Below are 23,066 nucleotides of genomic sequence, written 5' to 3'. Positions count from 1 at the left end.
CAGCAAGATCACCCCCAAACCTTTTGCCTTCATCCCTTCTGTTTTCTAAACTCATTTGTGTTGGCTTTTAGTATTCTGTGCACTTTACCACTGCTAACCAGTATTAACGCGATTGTGCTCTCACTCCTCTAAAGATAGTAAAATTGCCTTACACCCAATTGGCACATTTAATTTACTTGCAAGTTCCTAGCAAAGTGGTAATATTTGTACCCAGGGCCTTTAAATTAAATTATGCTAGTGGGCTTGTAGCACTTATTGTGCTACCCACTTGAATAGTCTTTTTAAACATGTCTCAGACCTGCCATGCAGCCTGTTTGCAGTTTTAAAGTGCCATTTTGATGTGGCAAAATATATCTTTTTCCAGGCCTAAACCTTCCTTTTTAATACATATAAGTCACTCCTAGGGTAGGGCCTAAACAGCCCATACGGCAGGGTGCATTGTGGTTAAAACATTGAACATGTATTTTTATGTTTTAAATATCGTGGTAGTGGAAAACTTTTCAATTCGTTTTTACTACTGCAAGGCCCACCACTCTCATAAGACAGCATTGAGTTACCTCATTACATTTATTAAGTAATAACTTTTGTTCGGAAGCAGACAGAAATTTCACGTTTGTGTCAAATGAATTGTAATTTAAAACCCTCTTTAGTGGTAAAGTTGGATTTTAAGTCACAATTCTGAAAATTACACTTTTAAAAAATGTGCATTTTCTTGTCCTGACCATTAGGTGCCTGCAGCTGGTATCCTGTGTCACAAGACTAGGTGTCATTGGCATTTGGCCTTTGTGTATTCCTTCCAGACAGTATTACAAAGGGGGCTATGAGTTGTCATCTGGAAAGGATGGGAGGGACGGAACTGTCACCTACCACACTTTCAATTTAAAGGGACTGTCTAAGCACACTCACAAAGGACTTCACACAAGTCTAATGTCACCCCAGACCTCTCCGAGCCAGGGCAGGCAAAGAAAGGAAATTCCAGAACCAGATATGGGGGGATGGGTCTAGAAGTTTCTCTCACTTCAAAGCTGGCACCAGATATAAATGTTGGACCTCTGACCAAATCGTCAGTACACTCCTGGACATGCAAACACTACAGAAGACAGACTGCCTTGCTGTTTGAGGCTTGCCCTACTCGGACAAGGATGACTGCACCTGCTCCCTTGATCCCAGTCAGAGTGATTCCAAGAGTCAGCTGGCTGGCCTCCTGTTCTGAGCTATAGAGTCACAAAAAGCCCAAGGGGCCTCCCTGCAACTGCCCAGCTGCCCTGATGCAACTGGACCTGCCTGAGCACTGCTGGCCACTGCTAGAGTGAGTCCGTGATCACTAAAAGGCACCTTCCGAGGCCATAGGCCCTTGGTTGGCATCAGAGTGCACTCCTCTGAAGAAAGAGAAATCCTGAAGTTTTGGGCTGTTTGTGACCGCAAACAGGCTTGTTCGCATTGAGATGTTGCCACCAGCGACGACACAAAGCTCTAGTGGACCCAACTCTTCGCGCTACAGTGACTGTTAGAGATAACCAGCAACGCAAGATCTGCACTTCGCGTTCAAGCATCGACTGCCAAAGATGACGCAATCGCAAAGCTTCAGCAACAACCGTCCACGATGCCCAGCCGGTTCTTTGCGATACATCGGTGACCATCTGCGACACTCTCCCTGCTCCTTGCGGCCTGCTCCACCACGAACTGGACACTTCGCACCGGACTTTGAAAAGGTAACCTTTTTAACACAAGCCTGGTCCCTGTATCGGGCCTGCGCTCCATTGCGGTTGTCCTAAACTTGTGACTTTCCTTCACTCTAGCACGACCAGATGACCCCGAGAGGTGCTCTGTAGATTTTATGCGCTGTACTTACCAAAACCTTTGAAACTGCATAGCCCCTGGTCTAATGATTGGATGTTTGTTGTTCTGTTGCTTGACAAGGGCTCACACCCCCTCAACAACCCAATTTCTCACAGGACTATGAATACAAAGGATGCCAGTGAACATAGACGGAGAATATTTGGTGTGCTTGAAGAAAATATATTTCGGATGGAAAAAAAGCCTCTTTTCTGAGTGAAACACTTTTGAAAATCTACAGTGGCTCCAAAGCACTGAATATTCTGTGCTAGCACCATGATGGACATAGTGAGGATGATGTCGAGTCCCAGCTCTTGCAAGAACTATGTTGCTGGGAAATCTTGGTGAGCTGGTTATGGGGGGGTAAATACAAATTGTCATTTTTAACTCTTACCTACAGGCACCTGTCTGTAGGTGATAACTTGTTGTGATTCATTCCAAACTTACAGTAAGCTTCAAGCCCGCCCACTGCTTACTATTGTTTGGCTTTATTGCCACTCTCATTTGCTTCCTTCTTATTCAATGATTTGCCTTCATCTTATTGTGTTTGGCCTTCTCCTGGGGTATAGTTTCTTTTCCATTCTTTTGAACGGCTGAGTTGTATCCTTCCACTACTCACATTTTGGAAACTACTCTTTTCTTTTCCATAAATCACTCAATGAGAATGAATGTGTTTTTCTTGCTCTCTGTCATATGCTTCTTACAACCTTTCCTTTCCCTTAAACCTCAGGTCCTTCTGTATCCCTCATAGTCCTAAAATAAATACCTTAAAAATGTTTTTACTTCTTCTGGAGTGCCCAACAGCAACTGTGTTTTGCCGGGCCACGCAAATTGTTTTTTTAAAAAACTTTTTGGGTGCCTTGGTTGCTCCCGCTACCACTAGCCAATACCCCAATGCAGCTCCCCTTGTCTGTTGTTCTCCCACCCCTAGTGCCCATTTTAGTTTATTTTATTTTTTACTAGAAATTTTTTCGGGGGCCCTAGCAGCTGCCACTAGGTCGCTCCTTTATCCAAAAGTGCTTTTTGCAAACACATTCCCCAGGTTTTTTTTCCATTATTTACCAATATCCTATATACTACCTTAAATAGTATATTAGATTGATAAACAGAAAATGTCACCCATGCCATTCCATGCATGCGCCTACAGCAAACAGCGGCACAGTCATACAATGCTATAGAGCATTGGAAAATGCATTGACCATGCCAATAGATCAACAAGGCAACATTTATTGGCTTAGCCAATGCTTGTTCGAAGAGCTGCCAATACCGCAGTGCAATCGGACAGGACTGGAAAGACAAGTAGTGTGAAAATAGTCCTTACTTGCGCTATTGTTTCGATTCAAGTGGTGGGATGGGTTCAGCACAGTCAAGATTATTTAAAGTGGGAGGGTTACTTTTGTTCCGTTTTTCCCTCCCCATAGTGTCTTTGATAAACACTACAGCCAGTGTGAAGAAGAAATTGGCGGCGAATGTATACAATGGCAGTTATCTAATAAAAATGCTATTAAGTAAGTATGGTGTTCTCACTGGATGTTTGGCAAGGCCTACATCAACTATAAACGCCTCTTTGGATTGCATCTATCCGTTTTAGTTTTCTTCAAGAACACAAATTATTTTTAAAAATCTGAAAAAAGGAATTGAGGAGGGTTTAGCCGTTCTATGTGGAGAGAGTTTATTTTCATATTCTTAGCAGTTGTTTTAGAAAGAAAACGAAATGCAGTTAATTTAATGTTCCCTTTAAAATGTTTTATTTAGAAGAACGTTCTCTTTATAGAAATGCTCTGAGACTGAACACCATGGTTGAGATAATAGGTGTTTGTAAATTCAATGAAGCGTTTCATGATGAAAACAATGCTATTCCTCAGTTGCAGTTTCTTTAGTGAGAATTTGCAAGCGTTTTGTTGGTGCCCGACAACGAAGTATTTACCATCTAATAGTTTCAATCCATTATTGTCAACCATTTACCACCTGAAATTCAATTTGTCAATCAGCAAAACCGCGCAAACCGGAGAGAAATGACTTCTCTAGTTCCTTGATAACTTTCTTTTGTTGAAATTGTTTATTAGCATTTATTAAATATAATACAATAAAAAGCAATAAAATACAGAAATGTGCAATATGGTCACATAAAAGGTTTTTATCTTGATATGCCCATAAAGTCACAAAATTGCTTAAAGATCGGAGTGACAGTACATGGGAGAGTGAGACACGTATGGTTGAAACATACTTTTATTTTTGTGAATATAAACGTAGTAAAATGGACACGTAGACACAGCACTGCTTTACTACTCCTCTGAATGAGGAGTGAAAGCAGGTGGGCTACACAACACACTCATTCCAATAAATGACGAGCGGCCAGACTACCTTGTGCAGCTATTACAGCATATGAGGTAGTGGGGTGCCGTGCACGCCACAATACGTGCTCGTTGCGCCAAATTTAAGGCGTGTAAGGGGTGGAATGCAGAACGCAATGTCTGCTCACGACCTCACATTGGAAGAGGCCAAAGAGGCCGCACTACCGGCTCTTTTACAAGATGGAGGTGCTCCTTTGACGTCACAGGACCATAGGTGTGATCGAACAACCAAAAACAAATATGCTGCTCCAGCCTGGAACACCTGTAGGTACCGGTCACTGTCTTGTAAGTCTCATTCCAAACAAGGTGCAAAGTCTTCCAGAATGTTCTTCACCTTCTGGAACCATCTGCCTTCGAACTCGGACTCGGAGGTCGCAACAAAGGATGCGAGTGCGGCGGTAACACCCACTTTCCCCTCGGCCTGACTCTCTTCTTTCAGCTTTTCTTGCGCAAGATCTTCTCCCATAATCTGGAATGCAGAAGAAAAAACAAATGACAACTATTTTTCACGCTCGTCACCTGCGGGGCAAAGAGGATGGAGTGAGAGGTCGAAAAGAATGCTTTCCATGGCAACCACAAATGTAAACACAAAAACATGACAACTTTTGTACATACGAATCAGAATCGCCATCTATTCTTAGCACGAGAGCACAATGGATTCCTTTGTAGTCACCTCTGTAACTTAAACTTGACGAGCAGTCAAATACAGTGAGCACAGCCCTTTCCCACAGCAGAGGTTTCTGTCGGTGACAGCCCATTCATCATAGGGACAGCTCAGGGTGAGATTTCGGGCACCAAGTCATTAACGTTTTATTTGTACCTGTTCGGTGGATTGGTTTTCAAGACCCTGTTCGGTGGATTGGTTTTCAAGACCCTGTTCGGTGGATTGGTTTTCAAGACCCTGTTCTGTGGTTTTGTGTTAAATACACTGTTCGCAGGATTCAGAACTTTATATAGTTTTATAGAGTTTTAATACGTAGTTTAATCACGTTCAGATTCGTACATATGAGTTCTTTACACTCTGGCACACTTCTGCAGCAGGGATTTATTGGAGTATATTTTACAAACAGGGCCTTCAAGAAAAACAATCCACTGCTCCACGACATTTGACAGACTGCTGGCACGCGCAATTCTGCGCAGACTTTGTCTGTTTATGATCAAATGTAACCTTTAGAGCCCATAACAGATTGCCATTCAACATTTTCGATGTCAAATCTCCAGTTACCTAAAACGTCATCGTCCAAACAACTAGAACAAACCCAGCAAATTCTCTGCTGCTCTATGGTGGTCTATTGGTATTGTGTAGTGATTTCATTATTGCACGTCATTGTTGCATGCACGAGATGATCGCAGCGCATGCAGTCTTCAACGAGGCTCTTGCGTGCGACCATCTCGTGTGTCAACATGTTTATGATTAAATACATGTCCACGCTCTGCGCCGTTCACCGCCGCCGGTTTTCCTAGCAACTGTTAGTTTGTGCTGGGATCCGTGGTGGCAGGATGTCGTAGTCATGGGTGAATTCATTTACGGAATAAACCTTTCTTCACCTGTCATCGGCTTCTTGGATTATTTCCATTTAACATATTGTCACGATAAACTCACTGTTCGGCCACCACAGCCAGGTAAAGTACACAACCACAAGTCCAAAGTTTCTGAAGTACAATCACTAGATAGGTGCCAAACATTTGGGTATGACTAGATGGACTACTGAGCCACTGCTTATCAAATACATGTTCCTTTCGGGAGTCTGTATCTCTTTTTTTAATATATTTTTTATTTTGCAGGTACACAAAAAAACCCACTACATTAGCACAGACTCAATGAGAGATAAAGAGCCCTCCCGCATTGTAATGCCCCAGACAGCCGACATGGGGTCTGTAATTCTTAAACTACAGGTCGCAGATGGGTTTTTTCAAGTGGTGGGGGGATCCACTGGAACAGCTGCACCTATAGGAGCCAAGTCACTAATCCAACCAGGACCAAAAGGGACCTGATGATTTAGGGTTAGACTTCAACGATTTCAATCAGGAATATCTCTGGATCTGTACGAGGTAGAACATCCAAAAAGTTCAGTAAACAGGTGCAACCACCAGCCGGCAGATCTACCAGGGATGTGAAGGATTCCAGAGGCTGAAAAAGGGGGAATACAGGTACAGGATGAGTCAACAGCAGTGTAGGCTCACCCTTGAGTAGCAGACAGGCTTTGTAACAGCTCCTCAACTATAGTGATGCTCTTCTTTGGGTTGCAGTTCCTTCCAGACAGCTGGACTGTGATAACCTCACAACTTCTAAGCACTCTCCGTCCAGCAAGATGTTCCCAAAAGCGTTATACGACAAAACAAAGCAGGGAAATACATTGCATGCCTTAGCATAGCATTTTTTACCCCATATATTCTTACAACGCGTATGCTTTTACAACGCATGCCATTACCATGCATTATTTTTAAATATAAAACCAATGTATTTGTGGGGAAAGACACCTCACAACTTACATTAAATGCCTGGTAAAGGCATTCGTAGTAAAGACATACATGTGTTAAAAACATGTGTGGTAAAAAATGTGTGGTAACAGCACAACGTGGTAAAAACCTCATTGTAAAGGCTGTTTGCCCCCAAAAGGCCTTCCAGTCAACGGGTCCTTGTGCATACTTTGCCATGAATCATATTGGCACTTTCAAGCATGTACAGTAAAGCTTCTTTGCAGGTATGCCCTCTTTCCAATGATCACGGTTTCAAGGAGAGTCTGCTGATAGCCCGAATTTGGGCCCTTTCTAGAGGTAGAAGGACAACTACCCAGAGGCCCCTCAGCTGGGCCGATGTCTTCTCTGCTAGTACACTGGTGCGCACAGGCTCACTCAGTGTCCAGACAATGAGTACCAAACCCAGTACGGGCTGTAGGGCCCAGTACATCAACTATGCAGGTGAAGAAAGAGGAAAAGCCAAAGCCAACCAAATGGGGTGTAACATTCGAAATTCGTAAATTTCTGGACGCCTCTAATTCTGCAGGCATCTTATCTTTCTTGCTTTTCACTCTGTGAAGATTTCTGAGCCCAGTGTCCAAAGTCAGACAAGTAGTGGCTGTTCATAGTTGTTCATGGGTATTCTGTCTCTCAGGCTTAGACTCAGCTGGGAACCTGGCCCCACTGTCAAATATTTATTTATATTTTATTTATTTATACATTTATAGAGCGCATGTTTACACCGCCGGTGTGTCCCCGCGCTAGTAGCCGAAAAATAGCGGACAGTATGGGATGAGAATCAGTCAGCAACGACATTCCGCTACTAGGCCTGTAAGAGGAGCTCTTGGGATAAATGTTGACTAACTGTTGGGAGAAGGCACGTCTTCAGCTTTCTACGGAAAGTCGTTTCACTGGGCTCTGTTCTTATTTCAACTGGCAGTGTATTCCAGTGTTTGGGTGCCAGGAATCTAAAGGAACGACCGCCCATCCTAGCCTTTTTGATTCTAGGAATCCTTGCTAACGCTTTGCCTTCAGATCTCAGGTTTCTGCTGGGTGTGTAGGCTCCTATCATTGTTTGAAGATATTGTGGTCCTTTATTTGCCAGAATACAGTGGCAATGGCACATTGTCTTGAACAGTATTCTCTTTTCAACGGGTAGCCAGGGCAGCCTGGCTAGGGCTTTTGATAGGGATGTTCTTTTTGGTAGATTCCGCACTAGGCGAGCTGTGCGTTTTGTACTGATTGCAGTTTCGTTATTCTTTTTTTTAGATGCGCCTAGATATAGGAGATTTCTTTAGTCAATCTGAGAGGGGACCACGGCGTGTACTAGAGTTTTCCTGGCGTTGACAGGTAATAGGTCGAGGATCTTCCTCAGGACTTTTAGTGTCCCCACACATTTGCCTGTGACTGTCCGGATCTGACTTTCAAATGTCAGATTGGAGTCGAGCCAGACTCTGATTTTTGACTTCTGTTTTGTGAGTTGGAAGTTGGCCTAGTGTCTCAGGCCACCATGCTGAGGACCAGATAGATGGAGCTTTTCCCACTATCATCACTTCCGTTTTGCTGCCATTTAATTGTAGACAGTGGTTAGACATCCACGCTGTTACTTCCTCCATGCATCGGGAAAATCTGTGGACGGTAATTCCTGGGTTTTGGAACAGTGTTATGATAAACTGAGTGTCGTCAGCATAGGACACAATAGACGCCTTGTGAACTTCCACGATAGTGGCAAGTGGTCCCATGTATAAGTTGAACAAAGTGTTGCTTAAGATTGAACCATGGGGAACGCCCTGGAACAGGGGAAAGTTCTTGGACGTGTGGGCGTCTTGTGTGACCCGGAAACCTCGTGATGACAGTAAGGACATCATTCATCGCAGGGCCATGCCCCTAACTCCACTCGTCTCTAATCTTTGGAGGAGGCGGCCATGGGATACGGTGTCAAAAGCTGCGCTGCGGTCCAGAAAGATCAGCGCAGCTGTGTGGCCTTCATACATATGCTGTCTTAAGGTTTCAGTAGCCAGGAGGAGGGCTGTCTCCGTAGAATGTGAAGCTCGAAAACCTGATTGTGAGGAGTGCATTAGGTTATTTCTGCCAAAGTGATTTAGCTGTATATTCACAGCCGTTTCTGCTATTTTAGCAAAAAAAAGGTAGCAGTGAGATAGGGCGCAGGTTCTCTAGTACTGAGTGGTCAATATGCAGCTTTTTTCTTAAAGGGCGGACCACAGCTTGTTTCCATTCATAGGGAACTTCTCCCAATTGGAAGGAGCGGGTGATTAGCTCAGATATCAGAGATAAAATGCAGTTCTCTCCCTGCATCAACAATTCTGGGCGAGCTGGGTCCTTCGGGGATCCAGATCTTATTCCATTTACTAGCTTTATTACACAGAAAAGTATACAAAAAAGTTATGGATTGAATCTTTGAAATAATCTCAGTCACTGTTAATTACTCTGGGCTGCATCCCAATTCATTGTTATGTTTCACACCATGTCACCCCAGCTTGGACCCAGCTATATGCAAATCAGTCTTGACCCTTCTCCAATTGGATCAGTCTAGCCTGAACTGCCAGTCCAGGTCCTCTCTAAATCGTAACACAAGCAACCCAGGACCGGGGAAAACTACTCTGGACAAAGAGGAACTTACACTAGACAAAGGAAATTGACTGGAGACCTAACTCACCCAACAGACACACAGATTTCGAAGAGGAGGTACAGGAAAGGAATATGTGCCTTCTGGTATATCTGAGATGGACACAGCCAGATCAAATAACAAGTCTGCTATTTTTTGTAGTATGCGCCAGAATCAAATAAATCCAGTCGATCCGTGAACCACATACATGTGCAAAATCTGCCTACATGTCCCAGACATGATGGAGATAAGGGACCCCATTTATCTAGACTGGATAGACCTTTCCTGTTATTTAACAGGACCCAACCTGGCAGTTCGGGCTGGACTTCCCTACTGAGCAGGATCAAGGCTGAAATGCATATTTGTAGGTCTAATCAGAGGTGGCATTATACAAAAAAACCCTCTAAACTGAGATGCGGCCAGAGCAATTAACAGTGGTTGAGATTACTTAAAGATACCCACCCATCGCTTTTTTTTGTTGACTTCATTGCAACGCCCTAAGTGTGACAGGTATGCACAAACACATGCTCACTTTGCCACTTGTACCAAGCTGCACCCGACTGAATAGCCTAAGCAAGAGCGAAACCAGTCTTCAGTTGCTTGTGTTCCGGGCCAGGGAGTACCTGGGTTGGCAGTTTAGGATGAAGTGCTCCTACTGGAGCTGGGTGAAGACTGATTTGCATATTGCAAGGTCTAAACTCAGGTGGCATGCTGGGCAAAAATACAGTCACGTGGGATGCATCCCTGAGCAACTAACAGTGGCTGAGATGAATTCAAGCATCACACTCACTTACTTGTTTGTATACTTGAATTTATGAAGGCAAGTAATTGCCCACAGAAAGAATGCATGACGCAGTGGGGGCGGCAGGTATCACCATGTTAAGAACTAGTGACCAGAATTCCATTAATGTTGGCTTGCTGTTAGGCGATCGGAAACACGAAACTGGTGTAAAAGGAAAGGTGGGAAAGAATGAATTATTTGATCATTAACACAGAGAAACTAAATGTGGATATTATGTCAACCAGGAATAAACTCCACAAATGGTAGCACAAGGGACCACAACTAAGCACTGAGAAGACCGAAAGATAGCGGAACAGATGAAAAGATACGGTATCAAAAGGAAACAAAGAACTATCCATCTATGAGGCAGGTAGAAGGCAAACTAGTTGACTTCAATGCTGTGGATGCCAAGGCTGCTGAAAGTAGTGTGGGGCGGGAAACTGTATTGAAAGCTGCAACATATCAAGCAGAATGTGTATTGAGCACAGACTGTCATAATGAGTGAAGTGACATGTAAAAAAACAAAAAGGACAGTGCCAGTGGAATACAAAGCTTTAAACTGGCACTGGAGAGGCTTTTTTCAGTGGTGGCTACTATTTACCGAGGGTGGTGAGGCAGGCCCAACCCCCCCCCCCCCCAAAACCAGTTACCTCAACGCGCACTGCGACATCCTCCTCCACAGGTCGTCTCTCTTGCAGCAGGACCAGGAGACTGTACTAACAAGTCCCGGGACTGCTCTCACAGCATGAGAGCAGTGCCAGGATTGGCTAAAGCAGCTTCTCTCAGCGCTCCTGAGAGCACTGGAGGCCTGCACTTTCTCTAACTGAGCTGTCTAAGACAGCTAGGTTACAGAACTTTAAAATACGCTTGTCTGGCTGGCTGTCGCAAGACGTCCGGCCAAAGAGACATGTGCATTTTAGAGCGCACAGCACCCTGCTGCTGCCAATCGGCCCGGCAGCACTGGACCTGCCCCGTCCTGTCACTCAGTTCAGGACAGCGCAATTGCTGAAAAATAAAATGGCAATAAACACGTTATTACCATTTTAGTTTTCAGCTCTGGCCTGTAGGGCGACGCTCCTCCGCTCAAACGGAGAATGCGCCCCTTATATTGCGAGCGGAGTCATAAGACGCAGGATTATAAAGATTTGACGTTCAAAGGAGTTGGAGTAAAAGGAAAGTTGAGGGAGAGACTTAACTGTGTCAACAGGTGGAAGGGCGTGAGAGCCTTGGAGGGGTTAACAAGTGATCTTTGGAGGGTATTGTGTAGGGATAAGTATAGGTGAGACTCAAGAAAACAGAGATTGTGACAGTCAGAGCGAGAAGGACTGCGCAGGAGTGCAGACCCAATGCATCAGAAGCTTTTCACCTTCCCTAAGCCAGAGCTGGGCAAAGTGTTAGAAACAGAGAGTGAAAAACACTGCCACACTCGCTTTCGAAGCGAGATGTAGAGTTCACCGACTGTGTATTAGGAACACGCCAGCTGCACACATACCTCAGCAGTCAGGGTCAAAGAGGCTTCATTCAACCCGAAGCCTTTTAACTTCTCTTCAATTGCCGATTGTTCCTTCAGGTTTTTCTCCAGAATGAAAGAGGCCTGTTGAGGCTGCACCAGCTGGAGGAGAAGCCTGAAAGAGAAAAAGCTGTGAGAAACTGACTTATTCAAGGAAGCGCTGCTATTAAAGTTTCTTCTAACTATTCAAAAATATACTATTACAGCGGAGGCAGTGGAACAGGCAACCTCTTATTTAGAAAAATAGTTTTTATTTGGAGAAGTAGACATGCAAATTCAACTGCATATTTTTTTCTTACATTTACATGGCAACATATTTCAAATCATACCTATATAACTTACATAGGTCATTACAAAGAGAATACAAGCATTGGTGAATAGGTCTGAACTTGGCACGCTGAGGCAATGTATCCGTTTTTTTTCATACATTTATTATTGTAAACTGATGCAGCAAAAAATAAAAATAAATGAAAATAAAATAAACCTCTACCTAAACGTAGCCACCAAATCCTTGCAGGAAAAAAAGAGCAAAAAAATAAGTGTCTCAGAAAGACTTAGGACTATTTACACAATTTTTTAAATTTTATTTATTTATTTTATTTTATACGTTTTACATAGCGCTAGCTAGACCCAGGGGTATCAGAGCGCTTTACATACATAGGTGCATAACATAGCATGACAGAGGGATGCATACAGATAAAAGCCAAACATTATAAGTAGTCGTACATTGCATAGCAGGACATGACGGTGCATGAGGATATAAGCAACACATTATAATTAGGCATGCAGTGAAGGATAGAGGGGGAGCTCACGAAGTTGAAAACAGTCCAATCTCCACTTATCCATGATGGACAAATAAGCAGGGAGTCAACTAGGTTATTGGAGTCTTGGTTCGTTGACTAGGACGGTAAGGTATTTCTTCAGGAGAATGAGTTTCAGGTCCCTTTTGAAGCACAGGAAGGAGGGATTGCACCTGAGGTCAATCGGAAGTGAGTTCCATATCCTGGGTACGTTACCAGAAAAGGATCAGGACTGAGTGGTTGTCTTTTTGAATTTCGGAGGGATGAGAAGAAGTGAGTTGGAACTTCTCAGTGATCTGGATCTTCCAGCTTTGACAAGTTTGCTGTTAAGGTAGTTGGGGGAATGTGAGTGGAGGGTTTAGTGTGTGATGCAGGCCAATTTGTAGATACATCTGCCTTCAATGGGTGGCCAGTTGAGGGAGTGGAGGGACGGTGTGATGTGATCAAACCTTCTAACCCCCGTTTTGAGTCGGGCAGCCATGTTAAGGACTGACCTTAGAGGGGCTAGGTGAGCTTTTGGCGTCCCTGTAAGAATGGCGTTCCCGTGTCCAGTTTGGATAGGACTAGGGATTGAACAACAATCTTTAAATCGTCTTTGGGAACGAAAGGTTTCATTTTCTTCAGGTGTTTTAAAGAGTACAGCGCACTTTTTGTAGAGTTTTTGATGTGCTCCTTCATCGATAAGTTCTTGTCCAAGGTAATGCCTAGTGACTTAACGAGTCGGTTATAGCGAGGGAGTAGTTTAGGGCATCCAGGTTCTTGAGCCAGTCATGGATAGGAAGGTGGTTACTTTTTGTAGCGAACAGTATTAATTCCGTTTTGTCTGGGTTCAACTTTAAGTGGTTTGCGTTAAACCAGGATTGGATTTTGGTTAGTGTGACATTGAGGTGTTGAATGTCACTGGGTGATTTGATTTGGTAGTAGAGTTGAGTGTCATCTGCATATAGGTGATATTTAAATCCTGCTTCTTTCAGAATGATTGTAAGGGGTTCCATGAAGAGATTGAAAAGGACAGGGGAGAGGATCAAGCCTTGAGGGACCCCGAGTGCGACTCGTGTTGGCTTAGAGAGACAGGAGTTGATTTTAATTTGTTGAGACCGGTGTTGGAGGTAGGAAGCGAACCATTTTAGTACCATGCCATCAATGCCAGAACGGCCCTTCAGAGTCTCAAGTAAATCTAGGTGATTAATTGTGTGAAAAGCCGCAGATAGATCAATAAGGATGAGAAGACAGGCTTCACCTTCCTCTAAGGCTCTGTGTATATCGTCTGAAATATTAAGCATGGCTGTTTCAGTGCTACACCCTTTCCTGAATCCCGATTGAAAGGTGTCGAGGAGGTCGAATTCATCAATATGTTTGTTACGTTGTTGGAGAACGCACTTCTCCAAGGTTTTGGCCATGAATGGGAGGTTGGAGATAGGTCTGAGATTGTTGAGATCATTAGGGTGGGCTCCTGGTTTTTTGAGTATAGGTGTGATTTGTCCTAATTGAAGGGAGTCTGGTACACAGTCTGATGTGAGAGAGGAGTTGATGATCTTAGTCCAGAAAGGGGTAATGATGTGGTTGAGTTTTTGTACAATAGTGGCTGGGAGGGGGTCCATAGTGTGGGAGATGGGCTTTAAATCGCAATTATATTTCAGACCTCGTTTTCCGACACAAGTTCGAAGTCCGACCAATTCGCATCATTTTTCAGTTGGCTGGGGACCTGGTTGTCCTTGGTGTGAATTGGATCTGCTTGGTCGAGGGCAAGTAGTGGGGGGCAGGTTGAGATTGAAGATGTATTGGAGGTTTGGATGAAGGATTGCTCAATTTTTATGATCTTATCTGTGAAAAACCTGGCAATTTCTTCGCATTGGTCCTTGGTTGCTATAATTTCGTGCGGGGATTCGCGGTTTGTTTGCCTTTTGACAATATTGAAGAGTTCTCTAGGTCTATTCTTAGCCTGGTCTAGTTGGCTGCGGAAGAATGAGGCCTTTTCTCTGAAGATGTGCTTTTTATATTCTGACCGAGCAGACCTAAGAAGTGCTAGGTGCTTTGTTTATGGGTCTTGTCTCCAAGTCCTTTCAGCCAGTCGTCTTTCGGTATTGAGATCCACATTGAATCATGATTTAGATTTGATAGATCTCAATTGTTTAAGTTTGCGTGGTGCTACTTGATCTAACACCTCCGTCATTGTAGAGTTAAAGTGAGCTGTAAGGTCATCGGCCGATATATTGGTAGGCTGGGACTGTAGATGGGCGTGTATCTTGGATTCAAGTTCGGAGATAGGGACTTCATTGATGTTCCTGATCCAGTGCTTGGGTTTGTCGGATTGTATTGGTTGGTGTCTGACAGGTGAGTTGATATTAAACAATGAGGTGGTGGTGGTCAGACCAGTCAATGGGCGAGATTGACCTCAGAGAGACTAGTTCATTACTGGTGATGATCGCGTCAAGAGTTGCTCCTTTGCTGTGAATTGGTTTATTGCAGAGTTGTTTTAGGTTGGTTATTTCAAGCAGGTTGGAGAGGTTCTGGACAATGGTGTCTTCTTTGTTGTTCCAGTGGATATTGAAGTCACCCAGGAACACATCTTTCGTGTCTGTTGGGGAGAAGTTTGTTATTAGGTCGTTTACTTCTTTGGCAAAGAGGGTGCGCTTCCTAGGGGGTTGGTAGATGGTGTGAAATTTGATGAGGGTGTTGCCTTTGACTGCAAGTTCGATGCCAAGGTACTCCAGAGTCCGGTTTTCCGCAGGTTTTAAAGCGGTGATCAGGACACTTTCTTTGTGGACGATTGCTAGGCCTCCACCTAATTTGAGCTGTCTGTCCTGTCTAATGACGTTGTAACCTGGAGGGGAGAGTAGGTCAAGAATGGGGTTGGAGTGATCATTGAGACAGGTTTCTGTGAGAAATGCTATGTCTGTTTCTTCCCTAAGCAAAACTTCAGCAATGTCTGTGGCGTGTTGTACTGCTGATCTGTAGTTGAGGAGCATGCAAGATAAAGGGCGAGACGTTATAATGCCGGGGTGTGCTGTAAGGATAGAGGTGTATTGCGCCAGGGGTCTGGGTGAGTGGACTGTTCTAGGTGTTCTGCTTGTGCCAAAAATCACTGGGATTGGGACGGGAGCTGTATTCTGGTTTGTTGCAGGGTGGGAGTTGTTGATCTCCTCTGTTTCCATTATGTTTGTGAAAGTTAAATCTACAAACCCACAAAGCATAGCGGATTTGTGCATTTGCCCCTAAAATGTTTTTTTCCGGTATGGTAATATATTTGTTATTGTAATTGTATTCATATAGCGTTTACTACCCCTGACGAGGCAGTAAAGGACTTTTTGGAAAGTAGTATGATACTCCGGAACCCAAAGGATTAGAGATGGATTAGTACAGGGAAATATAAATTGTTAATTTGAGCGGTGGACATGTGAGTCTGCTAGTTTGATTGAATTATGTTAAAGGAGAGCTAGAGGAGGTCATAGTAGTACAATTAGGTTGGGGATAAGTCAAAGGAGGGAAGAGTCTAGGAAGTGTTGCTTTGGAGATCATAGTAGTAAATTAAGTTTGGGGTGAGTCAAAAAGGGATAGAGGAGGGAAGAATCTAGAAAGGGTTATGTGGAAGATCATAGTAGTAGAATGAGGTTCGGGGTAGTCAAGGAAGGACAGAGGATGGAAGTGTTAAGAAAGGGTATTAGGGAGATCAGTGTAGGAGAATGAGGTTTGGGATAAGTTAGAGAATGGAGGTAGAGAATGAGGTTTGGGATGAATCAGAGAGTGGAGGTAGAGGATATAATGAGAGAGGTATAGGAGGAGACAGAGTCGTGCACTAGAGGGAGTTGGAGTTTAAAAAAAATCTTAGTACAGTAGGAATAAATAATAAATATATGGGTACATAACTAATTAGAAAGGGTTTACATGTATACGGAAAATAACAGATATAAAATTGTATTGTATAAAGTTCCATATGTGCGTGTATGGATAGATAGTTAGAAATCCAGAATTTCAGGTGTTGCTGTACAAAAAGTAAATTTATTTGTGTATTTTTTATAATATATACATTTTTATATTTTCCTCAATATTTCTATAGTGAAGCACTTATAAATACAATTGCTATGATCAAACTTACATATTGTGATTGATAAATAAAATTAAAAAAACAGAAACCCATTCGCAACTAATCAAATAACAAGAAAACTATGCAGGGACAAATATGTTAAGTATAAAATAATGTATTACCTAGTGGCGATTGCCACTAGGTAGTGATCATTTGTCTGCTTCTCTATATCGTTTTTTGGTTTGCCAATAACTTTGGCCCCGTTTGAAAAATCTTCACAAAACTTTCCAAAAAAAGAGTTCATCCACCTCTGCTCCTTCCTGGAACGTTATGGGGTGATCCATCAAGCGGGGGCAAAGAAAAAAGGGTGGGTCCAAATACAAAATCCTCATGGACTTTCCACAGACTTCTTTAACCCTTTCAGCGCTCATGACGGAACCACTCCGTCATGAGCCACGGGTGCCGTGTGCTCATGACGGAGTGGTTCCGTCATGCTGCGGCCGTTGGCCGCCGCTCTTCCCACGCTGCGCTGATTCCCCGCCTGTGCGGGCGATTAGCGCAGTGGGCGGAGTCATGACGGAACCACTCCGTCATGAGCACAGCTCAACCGTGGCTCATGACGGAGTGGCTCCGTCATGAGCACAGCGCCACCGCGCTGCCCCCAAACCCCCCCCAGCGCTGCGGCGGAATTCCCGCCGCAGCCAAGGGGTTAAGACAGGCTACAGCAAAAACTGCTGAAAGAAATCACACCAAATTAAACAGTAAGATAGACATAGGTCCGTAGATTGGGATTTTGGTGAGAAATTTAGGGTAAACTATAATTTTACATTTTAGCTCGGGGGAGCGCCAACTTAAAAATAAAGAGTGCTGATTGTCTCAAGGAGCTTTATTTTCCTAGGGGCAATCGCGCTACCGCAGGAGTCAGACTCCTGCAGGAGCGAGCGTTCTGACTGGCTGCCAGCAAAATGAGGAAAATATTGCTGGTAGCCATTACAGGACTCGAGGAATTAGACCTCTATTCTGAAGTTGTGAAAAAATAAAGATATATGGAGGCAGCCTTACCCGCTAGGTCCCCTCGGGCCCTTCTCCATGGGCCAAAAAAGAAAAAAAAATTGCAAAATAACGTAGCACACCCATGAGACTCTTGAAGGATCAGGAAAAAAATGGCGTCTGGGCCGTATTTATTTATTATAAGCCCCAGGCCTCCCTCCCTGAGCCATTAATGGGCCCGTGGCCGGCTCAGGGAATGTCCTGGGACCCCTTCCCGGGACATAGTTGTTTCCCTGCCCGTAGCGGCATGGGCAGGGATACCTGTGTTTGCACTTGCTTGACGGGAGCATTTTAAAAACTCCTGCCAAGCAAAACCAAACACCAATTCCGCACCCGCCTCCTAGGAGTGGACTTTTCATTAATTTTCATGACCGCACTGCAAAAATAGGAATGGAAATAGATGGAAATTTTTAATCCTGCCCGCAGGGATCAGAATTAGTAGCTGCTCCCTGCTGGAAGGAGTAATGCCAGCTACTGCTGTATGCAGGGAGCTTGCTGGGGTCACTGTGCTCCCCTATGGACCCCAACAACTATATGGGCGAAATCGGCCGCCCTGAGATGTCATCAGTGATGTCATAACCGATGTCGTAGAACATGTCATGAGTGATAACATATGTGAGGTTGCAAGCAGTGCATGGTGGTGGCGAAAGTTATAGTCAGTGCTGTAAACTATAACTGCTGAATTTGTGTGGTTTTTTTAGTTCAAAACATTAATGATGTCATTGACAAATTCACCTGCAAAACATTACTTTAACCTTTGTGTTTTCAGTGAATATATATATATATATCAGAAAAATACTAGGCTCCTGAATGGGGGGAAGGGTAATAGGAGAGGTGAAGGGCCACACAGCAGTCAATACTGCGATTAATGTATGGCAGACTAACATGGCGGACACAACGGCGAACCTGATCCCCTTGAGACACTGCTTTTTTCCTGAGGCACAACAGTAATAAACAAGCATTGAAAATGCAATAGGTCTCGCCTTTGATTAAGTTAAAACCATTTGCTTTGCTAATGGTATTATATAGCAGAGCAAATGGTTTTAACTTAATGAAAGGTGAGACCTATTGCATTATTAATGCTTGTTAAGTGAGTGACCAAGTACCAGTCTGTTTAGATTAGGTAATACCATCTGACGAGTATCCCTTTGGCAATTAGAGTACATTTTTGTCTAACTGTCCTAGATCCTTTATATTCAACTACCAACGTTGGCAATGCGTAACAGGGCACAGTGTGGTGCAGTCCAGGGTTAGTGTAGTGAGCAGTATACATACTTCATGGCACATAAACTGACATCCCGCAATATAGATGCAAGCTGTTATGAGACTTACAGTAATACGTTTGACATCATTCTGAACACCATTGTAAGATTATAATCAGGTCCTCCGTTTTTAAATCTTGGTTCTCTGCAACTCTCCATTATTGTATTTGCCATCAACACCCCCTCATGTATTACAACCTCCTTCTTTGAAACTATACCCCTGCAACCTAGCAATATGTGATCTCCTCTCGCCTATCCATGTACCCCATCAACCATTACATGAACTCACATTCCCCACTAATGATCACGACGCAATAACCAGGGCGACTAGTATTATGTGCTAGGGGAGGACCAAATTATGTGGCAGGATGACAAAATTATGTAGAAATTATGCGGCATAATGTAGAGCATTTTATTATAGTATTAGTTCATTACTTTAACATGTTTACACATGATAACACTGTCTGCAAAAATATGTCCTCTTGTTTGTACCAGTTTAACTTACAAATACAGCAGTAAGCCAGTGAAAGATGGCCTTTGGATCTTTGTAATGGGCCTTCCACTGTGCAAGAACAGAGTGATTAAACAAATGCATTCTGGGGGTTATGAGCTTGTGTTGCTTCCGTTGAAGTAACTGGACTAGCACACTAGAAAGCAATGATTTGGAGGTTTGGAAACTGCGTTGTTGCAAGAGTGACCCATGTTAAGACTGTACTCATCAGACAGTCTCCTTTTTCCACATGCGGGCCTATATTTACAAACTGAAATTACAAGTTCCAGTATGCTTAAGGCTGTTGACTTAAAACTCAATCAATCTCATGGTTGTGGCGACATGGCCGCTAGAACAGTCAGATCCAATGTTTAAAACTTGTCTACGTAAGTGCCTTCTGTCCTATAAAACCACAAGGGGTTATTGCATGAAGATGAGAGAGGAAAGGAAGTATTGTCACCTTTTTTCAGTGCTGGACTTTAAATGTATTACCCTTTGTGTTCTGGGAATTGTAGTCTTGGGTTTCTTCCTTTGAACCAGCTGGAGTAACTTCAAAGTAAGAAGAACCCAGGTCTAGAGACATGGATTCCTGCGGTGACAAGCTTAATGGAAGGCTGACCACACTGCCCAGTTACACACATACAGTACCGACACCAATTAAAACCACGTGTAGCTTTAACAATTTAGAAGTAGACAGTGGAGCAAAGATCACATGAACACGAGGCCTGTTATTAATTCTGGGGAGCGGGAAGGAAATGTCACCTTGGTTTCGAGCAGCACGGGGCCACGTTCTCCGGAACAAGTGTGACAGGCAATGGAAATGAACGGGCAGATTGGCACATCAGAAAAAGAAAATTCACTATAGATTGAATTTCACTCTATCAGCGCTCTCTCAAAAAGGGATCGGAAGATGCATTCTCGCTTCAGACACTTGGGTACAATGGAGAGCAGGGAAAAGAAAAACAAATTGGCTGGCTTAAGGTAAAAAAAAAAACCTAAAAAAAAACGTGTTGTCAACAGGGCTCGGTTATACATGTAGCGGCCAGAAATACTCGGCACAGTGACGGGACAGGGGAGACAATTCCATGGTAGGTTTGGTCTCTGGCCCCACTTTAGAAGGCAGCCATTTCTAACGTGCGCCTGTGTCGCAAGTTCTCGAGGAGGCACCGAGGGAAGCGTCACCGTCGGTCTGTAGGGATGCCCGCCCGCTGAGGAATAGAGGTCAGATTGTCAACAAGCGTGGCCCGTCATGGGACGGACAGAAGATGTGTACGCGGGGACTGCCTTTACTGGCGGCGAAAAAAAAAGTCCCCAGTGTATCACGCCGCCAGTAAAGCATCCAATCCCCGCGTGCACATCTTCTGTCTCGTTTGTGTCCCCCCCCGTGCACGCTGGAATCGTATCGATTCCAAAAGGCCTCTGCATGACAGAGCAGTGCATGCGCTGCTTTCGCCAAGCCGAGACCTAATGAGGGGCTGTCGCCAATAGGACCGACCGACAAATTGAAGCAATCTGGAGAGGTGAAAAGACAACAGCTGAATGCCTGACTTGGGGGATCAGGAGGCACTAAGAGTCTTACTCAGAAAGAACCACTGAAGGGGTGTGGGGCCTCAGCATGGGTAAGCATGATAAAGAAGCTAAACTATTGTATAGCCAGGAGAAAATACCTAGGCCTGCCAAGGATGCAGAAGCACAAATGGAGCAAGAGGATGCAGATAAAGAAAAATCAAGCAGCGATCCTGATTTGAAGACAATCTTACTTAACATGCAGCAAAACTTAAAATCGATTGACTCAAAGATAAACTCGCTGGCACTGAAAGTCAATCAAATACGCTGCTATTTCACTGCCATTTTGCACTTGACATTTTGCACCTTCATTTAGAAGCTTGGGGGACTGTTCTGTTTGGGGTTACGAACAGCATCTTTGTATTGTACTTTTATTGAATTTTTAACGTGTTCTTAGCCATTATTTTACTTACTGTTGTATTGTCTTCTGTTTGCTGGTGTTGGGGCCGCCCCGTTCCGTCACGGCTGCTGTGCCGATTGAGCGGAGGGCGGACCCTGCAACACTCAGCTATACTGCCTCCTTCCGCTTCCGGTCGCTCACGCTCTTGGCGCTCACCGGAAGGGTTCATAAGCACCCATGGGGCGGACGCGCCATGGACGCGCGCAGCAGGCGCGCCGCTGGCGCGCCTAAGGCAAGCCCGTCTGCGCCCGTCCGCGCCAAGTCCGTGCCCAGGGCTCCGCTTACTGCATCTTCTACTTTAAAATATACGAGCAGTGCTCTACACGCCCTGAGACATCCTAGGGAGCTGACTTGCTGCATTTTATATCCCGGGGAAACGATAACTAACTGTGCCTGTGGATTCACTCTCCCCCTCCCCAGACCGGTGTGGGCACTCCGCGCTCATGAGCGGCTAGAGGAGACCTTGCCACAGATCCAGCCTGTTTTTCAAAGCGGACTTATCAATGCTAGGTCATTGGGCAAGCACAAGTACGAAATTGCTCATATGATAGAGTACTTGGCCCTAGACATATTATTTATAACAGAGACCTGGGCTGATGCAGCATCTGACCCTGACTTCATTCCGGCCACTCCCATGGGATACAAAGTGATTAGAGAAGATAGGTCTGCTAAGCGTGGTGGTAGAGTCGCCATTATTCTCAGGGATCAGTTCCCGTCAGCTCATCATTCCATCTCCTCCTCCCTCTATGAAGGCCTCCACTTCTCGCTTACACTTCATCCCAAATTAACGCTTAAGGGAATTCTTCTCTACCGACCACCTGGCCCCACACTACGTTTTTAACCAATCTACGCAGTCTATTTGAATCAGCTATTTTAAACTCCGATTTTATCATCCTTGGGGATTTTAACTTTTATTTAGAGGATGCAGGTAACAAAGATACGGCAGAGCTATTGGATAGTTTTAGTTCCTTTGGACTCTCTCAATTGGTGCAATCCCCCACACATATGGCTGGGCACACACTAGATGGTGTGTTCTCCTCAGTTCAGGGTCTTATGATTGAGGAAACGCTTCCTTTAATTTGGTCAGACCACTCCCTAATTAAATTCTCGCTTCCCATACGCAGTGAAGCCAAGGAGGTTGCTAGCAAACGCTCTGCCTCTGTTGGACTAGCATGGAACAAAGCAGACTTACTGTCCTTTAATGCTCTGTTAGAATCCTCCTATCCCTCCCCACAGGACCAAGTAGACCCGGCCGTGGATAGCTATACTAATTGGCTACAGGATGCAGCGAATGCTTCAGTTCCTCAAAGAACTTGCTCAGCAAATAGGTCTACACCTTCCGCCCCTTGGTTCTCCGACTGTCTTCGTCTGGAAAAACAGTACTGTCGTCGTTTAGAAAGACGGTGGCGGATTAACTATGATGAGCCACAGAAATTAGCATACAAAACGGCATTATCCAAATATAAAAAACTCCTCATATCTGAAAAAAAAAGATATTTCACCTCTCAGATTGAGTCTGCTGCCAACTCCTCCAAAGAACTGTTTGCAGTGATTAATAAGCTCTCGATACCCATCAACTCGGGCAGGAGGGTCAACCAGGAATTCTGCAACGAGGTGGCCGAGGTTTTTAAATCTAATGTTTTAGATATTTTTAATGCTTTTAGGGAAGCTTCGGATCCCAGCCCAGTATCATGCCCAAATAGCCCAAGCATTAACAAGCATCCACCATTTGCGTTTTCCGCAATTTCGATAGACATAGTGAGAAACTTTGTCCTTCAAGCTAAATCGGGTTCACCTTTAGACCCCTGCCCCCCAAGGGTCTATCAAGAACTGGTACATTCGGTGAGTCCTCTACTCACCGATATTTATAACCTGATGTTCTCCTCTGGTGTTTTCCCGACTAGCTG

General features: G+C 44.3%; 1 protein-coding gene across 1 annotated transcript in view; it reads right to left on the bottom strand.

Annotated features, from left to right (window-relative positions):
- Positions 1–3,860: 3,860 nt before the first annotated feature.
- C5_1H8orf76 (chromosome 5_1 C8orf76 homolog) overlaps positions 3,861–23,066 on the bottom strand; it is a 186,101-nt gene continuing 166,895 nt past the window's right edge. The window contains exons 5-6 of the mRNA XM_085605030.1: positions 11,550–11,682; positions 3,861–4,659 (exon numbers count right to left, since the gene is read on the bottom strand). Of these exons, the coding sequence (XP_085461156.1) occupies positions 4,483–4,659; positions 11,550–11,682 (310 nt within the window). The 3' untranslated portion in view covers positions 3,861–4,482. The remainder of the gene's footprint in view (positions 4,660–11,549; positions 11,683–23,066) is intronic.

Source organism: Triturus cristatus, chromosome 5_1 (genome assembly GCF_964204655.1).
Source record: "Triturus cristatus chromosome 5_1, aTriCri1.1, whole genome shotgun sequence".
In the NCBI taxonomy this organism is placed as follows: domain Eukaryota; kingdom Metazoa; phylum Chordata; class Amphibia; order Caudata; family Salamandridae; genus Triturus; species Triturus cristatus.
Note: the sequence above shows the minus strand (reverse complement) of the source record. Positions and strands in the feature narration are given on the sequence as shown.